The sequence below is a fragment of the Mesoplodon densirostris genome, chromosome 7 (assembly GCF_025265405.1).
Source record: "Mesoplodon densirostris isolate mMesDen1 chromosome 7, mMesDen1 primary haplotype, whole genome shotgun sequence".
Taxonomy (NCBI): Eukaryota; Metazoa; Chordata; class Mammalia; order Artiodactyla; family Ziphiidae; genus Mesoplodon; species Mesoplodon densirostris.
Genome location: NC_082667.1, coordinates 120,368,693 through 120,379,913, shown reverse-complemented (window position 1 = coordinate 120,379,913; position 11,221 = coordinate 120,368,693). Strand labels below are relative to the sequence as shown.

General features: G+C 45.6%; 1 protein-coding gene across 1 annotated transcript in view; it reads right to left on the bottom strand.

Moving 5' to 3' along the window:
* Positions 1-538: 538 nt before the first annotated feature.
* FLI1 (Fli-1 proto-oncogene, ETS transcription factor) overlaps positions 539-11,221 on the bottom strand; it is a 114,961-nt gene continuing 104,278 nt past the window's right edge. The window contains exons 6-9 of the mRNA XM_060104844.1: positions 7,166-7,231; positions 5,449-5,508; positions 3,528-3,575; positions 539-2,464 (exon numbers count right to left, since the gene is read on the bottom strand). Coding sequence (XP_059960827.1) covers positions 1,935-2,464; positions 3,528-3,575; positions 5,449-5,508; positions 7,166-7,231 — 704 coding nt within the window. The 3' untranslated portion in view covers positions 539-1,934. The remainder of the gene's footprint in view (positions 2,465-3,527; positions 3,576-5,448; positions 5,509-7,165; positions 7,232-11,221) is intronic.

Sequence of the window (11,221 nt, the reverse complement as noted above, 5' to 3'; positions counted from 1 at the left end):
ACTCCCCTCTCCAACGCCAGCCAGAGCGCCTCATCCAATCACGGAGGGTCTGAAATAGAGCAAAGAGCAGAGGAAGGGGGAATTCACCCCTGGCTCCCTGCTTGAGGTGGGACTTTTCTCCTGCCCTTGAACTGGGATTTACACCATCAGCTAGTTTCCCTGGTTGCCTAGAATTACACACCACTGGCTTTCCTGGGTGTCCAGCTTGCAGACCGGGGGACTTCTCAGCCTCTAGAATCACATGAGTCGAGTCCTCATAATCAATCTCCATATAAATCCCATTGGTTCTGTTTCTCTGGAGAACCCTGACTAATACAAACAGCAATAAAAACCAAATTGATCCTATACTTTCTGCTGTATGTGAAAAAGTTTTCATGGTGCCAGAAGCGGTCAATAGGAAACTTCCCCTGGGAAAACCCTTGGACCTGAGGTGGGCAGGGGAGAGAATGTTGGTTGTAAATAAGAAAACGGTGTCCTCGGTTCTGAGAGAAAAAGGCACAATTTATTTAGTCAAATTATTGTACAACATAGTCTTCATTGACAGTTGTCAGCTTAACACTTAATATAGTTTAAAAAAGTCAATGATTACCTGCAAAATTATATATATTTTAATATCTAAAAAATATATTGCATATATAAGGCAGGAAGATCCCTTGTATGCACAAGGGAAAGTTTGGTTGTTCTTTTCCAAGTTATGATTGTTGCAGTTCGGTTATTTACAAACATCTCCAAAGCAGGAACGGTTTAAAGAGTTTGCCTTGATTTGCTTCTGCTCACTTGTTAAATAACAACACCAGTGATTCTCTTTCTAGTAAGTCAGTGACTTGAACGTCCTGTGTTCTTTTCCGCAATAAGTCACATTATGCTTTTTTAAAACCAGCTATAAAAAACATACAAACAGCCCAAATGTACAGATTGACAAAAGATGTACAAATTACATTTAAAAAAAAATAACGACTGATTTGATAGTAACATTGTATTTGTGACCGAGGTCAACTCGTTTCTTTACTCTTTTTCACTTTTTAATTATTTATTTTTAATACTGCGAGATATAGGAAAATAACTCTGCATAATTTATACAGTAAGTTGCCTTCTGGTTGGTGGACCCTGGACTGATCTGACAAGCGCACAGCACTTGCGAATCTGTTTGTGTTTAGAAATCCCTAGGACTTTTCAAAGTTCTGGGACCCACTGTCATTATTTAAAAAAAAAAAAAGTTATTTAACTCTCTGGCTTTCAGGAATGTCTGCATTTGCATTAACATTTCTTAGTTCATATCTTGACTATTTCCAGAGAGAATGGTCAGCCTAGTGCATATTTACTGCCCACTGAGAAAGATTTTGCAATGCCCGTGGCTTCTTAAATACACACTTGTTCTTTCTCTGAAATTCCAGTTGGGTGAAAACTTCACTAGCCTTACAACCAATGTTCCAGTTTGCTATCCACTGAGTTAGGTCTTCCTAAGATAAGATGATAAGCTTCCTGCCTCTATTTTCACTAAGTCTCAAACCAGAGCATAACTGGTTAAGTCCATGATTCTTTATCATATGAACCCTTCAAGGTCCAAGATGAGACCCGTGTGTCGATAAGTAACTGCTTTGGTCCTAAAAATATAAATCTACAGTTTCTTTCCCAGAACCATGACACAACTATTCCAGTAATCTAAATATTCAACTCGTAGGCTGACAGGAGATTGAGACTCCCAACTGGCATACTGGCCCATGGAATTATCCATCTCTTTGTTCAAGGTAGAGGAAGCAGGAGTTACCAACGTTAAAAAAAAAAAAAAAAAGAATCCTTTTTAAAGAACAGGTACAAAAGTTCTATCCAACAAGAAAGAGCATCCAGTTTCGTTTTCTCTTCAAGGCCACGTATGTCCAACAAGAACTGTGAGGAAGGGGACTTCAGCGAGAAGGCCACCGGTGATGAAGCGTCTAGTAGTAGCTGCCTAAGTGTGAGGGCACGTGGGTGTTTGGGTGGCGGGGGACATTGGGGTTGGGGTAGATGCCACCCGTGGGGGAGGTCCAGTACTGTGACGCTGCTCCAAAGAGGCTAGAGGAAGTGACCGGCATGGAGGACGGCGGGGGAGGGACAAAGTTCACCTTCTGCTGGTGGGTGTGGTAGGAGGGCATGTAGGAGATATCCGAAGGGTACTTGTACATGGACGACTCGGTGGGATGTGGCTGCAGAGCCTGGGCGATGCCGTGGAAGTCAAATTTGTAGGCATACCTCTTGCCGTGCACTTTGGTCATAATGTTTTTATCGTAGTAGTATCGGAGGGCTCGGCTCAGCTTGTCGTAATTCATGTTGGGTTTGCTCTTCCGCTCCCCCCAGCGCCTGGCCACCTCGTCGGGGTCCGTCATTTTGAACTCCCCGTTGGTCCCCTCCCAGGTGATGCAGCTGGCGTTGGCGCTGTCCGACAGTAACTCCAGAAGGAACTGCCACAGCTGGATCTGCCCGCTCCCTGCAGGCAGCGAGGCAGACAGGAGGAAACAGAGGCTCAGCCTGGGAAGTCAGAACCTAATTTCCTAAGTGCAAGGGTCCTCTCACCCTGGATAAGAATCCCTTGATTTCTTTTTATGGTCAGAACCCACTGGCCCCTGACACTGGCATGATCAGCAAGGTTAGATGGTAAGATAATCTGCCCCAGGCCAGGTGACATTCACCCAGAACCAGCTGTGTGGTTTTGGGCAAGCCACTCCCCACCCTTCTGGGCAAGATGCTGACTCTCTTCCTCTATAAAGGCCTGAATCACTGTCTTCTCTTTACTCAGTGCTGAAGTCCCTCAGAGTCCAGGGGGGAAGGTGTGAGAATGCTTTAGGCTGATGGGACCTGGACTCTTCCTTAGCCCACGTGCTTGGCTCTTGGCTCTAAACTCTACAGAGGAGAACTTGGGCAGAGAGGAAACCAGAGGAGAGGGAGCTGGTGCCTTCCCAGCCTTCTGAGCAGGAACGGCCTGGAGACACAGGCAGCAGGAGTTCCCTGGGTGCCCGTCTCACTATTGCAAGGGCCTATTAGCTCACACAGGAGGTGAGTTTCATTTAGAGCTCGCTTGAGAGTTGCTTTAATCACGAACCCTTAAAATACACTGTCAAGTTTATTTTAGCTGCAACCTCTTTCATGTAGCCAGATAACGCTGCAATACTTTCTAAAGTCAAGACTGAAGCGCCTTTGGAATACGTATTCACTTGCGTGAGGAAGATTGCCGTGAGCTGGCTGGAACTGTTTCCTGGTCCCCCACCCCCCATCTTTCCCTACTGAAACTTATCTCAACCTCAGTGCAGATACACAGGGCTAAAATGTTTGTTGTCCAGAAGCATCTTCAGCTAACAGACATTATCACCACCATGACAAGTCCTGTCCTCTCCTGTGTGCACCAGAGAAACAGGGGTCGAACATTCCAAGGAAAGAAGTACATGCTACTCCCAGGTCAGGTGTCTGAACTGAGGACACCTAAGAGGTCCCTGTGACCTCACAAAGCTATGGAACATTCTGGAAGATGACCTCTCAGGTCAAAGGAAACTCACCGGGATTGGCTAGGCGACTGCTGGTCGGGCCCAGGATCTGATATGGATCTAAGGAAACAAGAAAGGAAATTTGCTTCACTGTTATTAAAAATATAGAAACAACAGCATTAACAATGACAATACCCCAAGGGTTTACACTTTTATTTCAATATCATAGGGAAGCCTGATTTCAGAAAATTGCACTGCCTGTTTTTGCAGACCTCAGAGATCTTGACCAGTTACGGTCTTCATCCCCATAATTACAGAAACAACGTGAAAGAGTATCAGTTTTTCATACTTGGTGTCTAAAATTTGTAGGTAATGCTGTCATTACCTAAAACAGAATAGTAAAACCACTTGGAAGGGAGCTAGGTAATATTCAATCGTCATGAATAAGGTGAAGTATGGCTTATTAAATGGCCTTAAAGAAGTCTAATGATGACTGGACTTTAATAGCTCTAACTATTACTGACAACTTTACACGTCTCTGTTTTTCTGATGTAGCAGGAACACATGCCCAGAAATCAAGCAGCCTGGGTTCTAGCCCAGCAAAGTTATAAACTAAATAACTCATTGGACAATCTCTGGGTATCGGTTTTCTCATCTGCAAAATGATGGGTTGGGTTCCTGGATTCCCCAGTTCCCTTCTAGTATAATCTTCTCTGATTTTAAGCTTGGAAATGTCAACACCAACCAGAATTTGGATTTTAGCTATAAAATGATTATTCTTAATATCTCAGTTTACTTAAAACTTATGTGATTGTTTAGCCATAAAAGAAATCTTTGCAATATTGACTCATGTGAGGTTTATCTTCTTTTTTTCAGGCGAGGGAATCACGGTAGAGACCTGGATCGCAACTTGGCCATGCTATCGTAAGTTTGATACTTTACAATTTTCATAATTATAATTGTAATTTTAAAAATCGACATGATTTGGGGGGTTTAGCTTACAACCACAAATTAACTTGAAGAGTCCTTAAGACCTCTTAGTCTACCCCTTTTTATCCACACAGTATGACAACTAAAATATTTTGGGCAAGTAATGTCTAATTTCGTTGTTGTTGGGGATTCTTTAAATCCCCTATGTCAAGTCCTCTTTGTCTGACTTGTGTTTCACAGTCAGCAAGTTCTCAGCCTTCCTGAGGAAATGTAGGTCAACTTTCTCTCACTTATCTTCAGTGGAGATGGAAAACCATGTCTGGCCATCCCAGAGCAGTGCCTTGTTTGGAGCTCACTCTTAGCTGTGTCCCACAGAGAAGACCAAGCTGGGCTTGGAAGGGGCACAACAGCTGTCTTCAGATACATGAAGGACCTTCACAGAGAGTGGGAGGAAGACCTCTCCTGAGGGCAAACTTGGAAGCTTGAATGGAAGATACAGGGAGGGGAACTTTGGCTCACATGGTGGAATTGAGCCTAGCCAGGCAGTGAACTCCCTGTTGCTGTAGGTATTCAAGTGGAGGTGAGGTAATCATAAGACTGAGAAGTTACAGGAGGATGTTGTAGACCTAGATGTCTCTAGGTTCCCTTCCCATACTAAGAGTCTCCAATTCCATGGTTTTAACAGTTCCTCTGCCTTAGTTAAGTAGAGCCACCACAGGGAACATTTGGTCAAGCAACTTGAGAGTCTGGGATGGTAGCTCTAGTTCTCCCATAAACCAGCCGTGTGATTTTTCACAAATCACTCCACCTCTTTGGGCCTCAGTTTCTTTAGTTTAGAACACGAGGCATGTTAATCTTTAGGCTCCTTTCACCTCTGATATTCCAGGAGTTTCTATGTGATTCCAGTGTCAGGTACCCAATTCACAGGTCTATTATAGTGTCAAATATAGGATTCTATGAAAGACACAAATGCCGTATATTGTCTAAATCCTCCTCCGCTGACCATGTGGGACCAAGGGCCACATAGGAAGCAAAGGAGGGTTCGCACATCATGGACAGGTACCTGGTTGGGGCCGCTGTTCAGTATTCTTACTCATTGTTTGTGCTCCTGCAAGGGGGGGACCTGCAGCAAGAAGAGAAATACAGTAAGTGGGGCCATTCTCCACGAGGGGAGGGAAACACCTCATCCAACACCCCCCGCCCCGGAAGGAGGACAAGTGTGCTTTCTCATTCATTCATTTGCTCACGCTACTCATTTATTCATTCTATTTCATAAATATTTATCCAGAATCTACCCTGTGCCAGCACTGCTCTCGATACTAGAGAACGCAGCACTGAACCAGTGGTTCCTGCTAGAACTTATGTTTTAATGGGGAGACAATGATAAACAGCAGTAAGTATGTAGAAGAGCATGTCTAACGGTATTGGGGCTGCGGATTTCATTTTTAATGAAAATTTAGAAAGGTCCTGAAGGAGAAGGTGGCATTTGAGCACAGGTCACCTGCTCCTGTGTTTCCATGTTTTTGAGCTCCCCTCCATGGCACCTCTTAGGTACACCCTTTCCACCCGTCATCACGTCTCCATGTTAGAGCTGCGTTGCTTCTTGCACCGTCTATGGACTCATCTGACCGGCGTGCTCACCACTTCTCTCTCTTCCCACCGGCCCATCAAATGCTATTTAGCCAGTTTCATCTCCCTAAAACACTACATCCCACCATCCGAAAACCTTAGTGACTCACTGTCGACTGAAGCATTGAGGTCTATCTTCCTGGCATCTTTGCGCCCCCTTCCTCACCTTTCCAGACTTGTTTCCCTTCATGCATCCTAAACCCCAGGAACCCAAGTCCTCCTGACTGTCAGATATGTCAACCTTGATGTCTTTCCCTGGCCCCACCTCCCCTGGGAGGCCCAGTCCTCCCCACCACTGCAGGTCCAAATCCTGCCTCTCCTTGCAGAGCCAAATCATATGGCCCCGGGTCCACTTGGCCTTCCTGACACTGCCCAGAGGGAAAGAGTTATATGTGTGCATGACTCCTCTTCCCTGCTTGAGAGATTGGTCCATGTCTGATTCAACACTGTGTACCCCATAGGGCCAAGGGCTGGGGGCAGAGTAAACAAATAATGCATATTATTAAAAGGGATGGTGGTTATTGCTGGCATTCGTTTTTAGTCCCAACCTCTTTCTTGAAAGAATTCCCTTCACCATCCATTTCTGTGCTTGATATTTTACTTCCTAGAGATAGCAAGATTGACACATGCTGGGTCAGGACCATATGAGTCAGTCTTTCCTGCTACTCCCTTAATGGGAGATTTTGGGTCAGATTTCAACACAAATTGAGTGTCAGACCCCTACCATCCCCTCATCAGGTTATCCTCCCTCTCAGCCTTTCATGAAATTGGGGTAGAGATGTTGGTATAACTACATCTTGACAATTAGAAAAGCAAAGTCATAAAGGGTCATTATCATAACTTAAATGACAGAGTCCGAATCTAGTGATTTTTCATTCATACAGACCTTGTCATGAGAGAAACCTTCCAACTTCAAAAATTCTAAAGCCAAATGCAATGAAACAAAACTCACAGGTCTGAGTGAACATCCCATATCTTTCCAGGACTAGGTATCACTGACAGGTCCTACATTGGCAATTAATTTTGATGGCCATTCAAAAAGCAGGAAAACAAAATGCTCACTCCTATCCTCCTTTATCTTATGACCCTGTTCTCCACCCCGTCCTCAGAAAAAGGTTTTCTTCCCAAAGAATAAAGTGACGTTTACTTACTTTTGTTGAGACCAGAATTCATGTTATTGCCCCATCCTCCTCTCCTGACTGAGTCATAGGAAGGGTCTAATGGAAAAAACAAATAGAGGTACATCAGCATCTCCTGCTCTTTAGAAAGGTTGCATGAAGATTATCGTTTAGTGGCCTGGAGAATTCTGCAATAACTTTTCAAGCATCACTAAATTCCAGAAGTGTACTCTTCCCCTGGGGCAAAGGGGAATGAATGGGAGGAACATTGACACACTGATTGGGAGCCCAAGTAATGGAAAGAACCCTGAAATTGAAGTCATAGGGCTGGTTCAAATTCTGTCTTCCACCATTTGTTGGGAGACCTTGGATGAATCCAGACATCCTTGGGCCTCAATTTTTTAAAATACGGAAATAAAAATTTACATGATTTACCTACCTTACAGGGTTGTGCTGATGTTATCAATGGAATATTTGTGTCCCCTGCACAAATTCATACACTGATGTCTAATCCCCCCAGTGGGATGGTATTGGGAGGCGGGGGTCTTGGGAGATAATTAAGTCATGAGGGTGGAGCCTCCATGAATGGGATTAGTGCCCTTATAAGAAGAGGTCACAGAGGTAGCATGTCTGCCTGCTTCCTGCCATATGCGGGCACAAAAAGAAGTCAGGTGTCTGCAATCCGAAAGGGAGCTCTCACAAGAACCTGACCATGCTGGCACCCTGACCTCAGACTTCCAACCTCCAGCAGTGTGAGAAGTTTGTTTCTTTTGTTTGTAAACCACCCAGCCTATGGTATTTTGTTACAGCAGCCAGAACGGATGAAGACAGGTAATGATCAAATGAGATAGCATATGTGAAGCATCTTATAAGGCATTCTACAAATATCATCTAAGTTTAGCAAGAAAAAAATATCCGAAGCTGTATAGCAAAGCTCTTTAAGCAGCTCTGGAGAGATGGGTCACGTCCAGATTAAAGGCTCATGGGCAGACTGTCTCACAGCCCCGGCCGTGAGGACCCTGGTGGTGGCTCCAACCCCTCACTCCAGCACACTGATGCTGTGGGCACGTCTGGGCTCTCCTCGGCCTCTCATGCTTTTTTGTTGATAGTGAAGAGGGCTGGGTAATGACCACAGAGAAAGGAAAAAGGCCAGAGATGTGACTGGAACCAGAAACGAGGGGCTGGAGAGACGCTTCCTGCCTGGAAGTGCAGAGAGGTTTCCAGATCGCCTTGGCGGACACTCCATTGACATGGAACATTCGTGATCCCAATCCCTTTCTTGAAAGAATACACATGCCTCCCTAACCCTGCTCAGAAATTGCTTAACCGACTGGCTAGAAACACCCTCTTTTCCTTTCTCATGGTGTGAGTCCCATTGAGACACGGAGCAGGAATAGCAGAAGAGCTTAAGGATACAGAATGATGACTTTCAAAGTCTTTCCATGGACAACAAAGAAACCATAAAAAACATCTGAACAAATGGAGCACAAACCTCTTCAAACAACGGTCAGGCGGGGTGAAACACAAACCATCCCCCTCCACCCCTTCTGAGCCTCTCAAACGAATTAGAATAAGAACTGCAAAGACGGACCGGCTGGTCCCATGGCTTGTTCTTGTTGTTTCTGGCTAAGAAGAACCAAAAGACAGGAATGATTTCCTTGTGGAAAAATCCACGTGCGGATGCACATTCCTCCTGGCTCTGGAAAAGCCAGTGCAGTTTTAAAATTACAGTCTTTAGCAATTGGCATGAAAAGCAAAACAGAAAGTGAGGGGGATGCAGATGGGAGGAAGGGGAGGGAAGGGGGCAAAAGAGAGACAAAGCTCGGCTCGTTTGAGTCGTCTGTTTTTATTTTTCTTTGACTTTTTTTTTTCCACAATTCCTCCTGCAAATAGATTCTTGTGCTTGCTTAAAAACAAAATAAAACAAAAACAAACAAAGAACCTAAGTTGTTTTCAAGCTGGGGATGCGGTTGTAGGTTCTCATGGGTATCTTCTGGGTTGGCTTGCAGGGGTCTACAGAGTGTGTGCAAGGCTGGGGTATCCTCGAGGAAAGGCCGGGTTCTTCCAAGATTTCTCTTTGGTGGAGGGGGATGCTGGTTTGGCCTCCAGCAATTTATCTGGGACTGATTTCTGCCACGTATTGTGTGTTTGGCTATACAGTGGATGTGAACGAATATGACACAAGTCCCCAGTGCTTACCTTTAAATAGGAGACAATAACAGATTGTGAAGAAATACGGGTCGTGTACCAAAGGAGTGCTGGAGATACTGGGGGTGAGGGAGGGAGAGGCTAGTGTGACTGGGTCTGGGGTGACTTGAGCGAGGCCTCTTTGGGGAGGAGAGAGTGCGCATTCCCGGCAGGCATATGGCGGAAGTGAGCGGCGAGATGCGAACGTGTCGGATGTGCGAAACCATGCGTGGGGCTGTGGGACTGCAGCGGGGGGACACGGAAGAGAGGGCCGAGGCCAGGGTCATGGCCAGGTCCACGGCCACTCAGCCAGCTTAATGGCTCTGGGTTACAGGCCATGGAAACCAGGAGAGGCTTGGGGCAGGTGGCAATACCATGAACCCAGGGTGTAGTGGACAGTGCAGCTCGTGGTGATGTGTAGGATGGATGGATGGGGTGGGTGCCAGGGGAAGGAGGTGAACCTAGCAGGAGCAGAACAGAAAGTGGAATAGAAAGTGACAAATTCATGAAAGAGAAAAAGCAAATCGCTAAGTTCCAGGAATTGGTGTGTGTTATCTGAAGTTCTGACTTGACTTCTGACTTACTGCACTGATAATATCTCTGACTCAGAGTTTTCTAATCGCGTTTCTTCTCAATTCTTAGTTTACCGGAGGCTTCCATCCTCTCTTCCATCTCCTCTAAAGCTATGTTATATTCGTTCAGAAGAACCTTTTTTCTTAGTCCAAATTATGGCTTTGGCTATAGTTATCCTTGACTTCTTGCCAACTTTTCCTCCTATTCTTTTATTCTAGCTCTGGGGGCACTGCAGATAGGCAAAAGTTAGAAAATGGTTGGAAGAATTCCCTCTAACCAACAGAGGGTGGGTGGTGGCTGGATTTTTCTCTGAGTGCCCAATCATGTTGGAAGTTGATGCTTTATCAGAGAAGTGTCTGGCAGCCCCATCTTTCCCGTGATGCCTTGGGGGTTGGGGGGGGAAGCCTGACCGGGAGGACTTTCGAGGTCCCAACCAACCTTAAAGTCCCCTAGTAGGTGAAAAAAGCAAGGGACAGAAACAGAGAGGCCACCAGCAATCAGCCTGAACTGTGTCCCCCTGTGGAGTTAACAGAGCAATAAACAGCAGCAGGCCATGCCTTGAGCAGGCGTCTTTAGCCAAGGGTCCCGGAGCAGTGTGTAGAATCAGAGCAGCAAAGACCACAAGGCTTCCTCCCATGTGCTCTTTCATTCCTACCCACCTGCATGGAAAATCCTGCCACTGGTACCTGAGTCTACAATGAACACCTGGGTCCATTTACTGGGGAGGTTAACAGACGCTCTCTGTGGACCCTGGGGTTTGTGGGGTCATCTCCTAAATTGAAGATTGACATGAAAGCCAGTGTTTTTGGAGTAAGTCCTACTGCAAGGACAAAGCTGAAGATGGAGAAGGCCAAGGTCAAGAGCTAAGGTCTGGCATTCTGCCTTAGAGATTGGAAGTACCGAGGCCACCTTGCAGATTAAATTAGATATCCAAGCAAACAGCTGGCCCAGTGCCCAGCACAGCATCAAACTCGGTAAATATTAGCAAGTAACATTATTACTGTGTTCGCATCATTAAATACCTTAAACTGTTCAAACCCAGAAACACGTTTGCCAGCCCTACCAAATACACATTAACCCCCCTCCCTTGCTTCCATCCCCCTTACCCTGCTCTCCTTCTGATTTTTCCACTTATCACCTAATTTAATCAATAATTAATCCATGATGTTTATTGTCCACATCTCCCACCTGAATGTCAGGTCCATAAGGGTAGGGACCCCTCTTTTTATTTATTTATTTATTTTTTTGCGGTACGTGAGCCTCTCACTGTTGTGGCCTCTCCCACTGCGGAGCACAGGCTCCGGACGCGCAGGCTCAGTGGCCATGGCT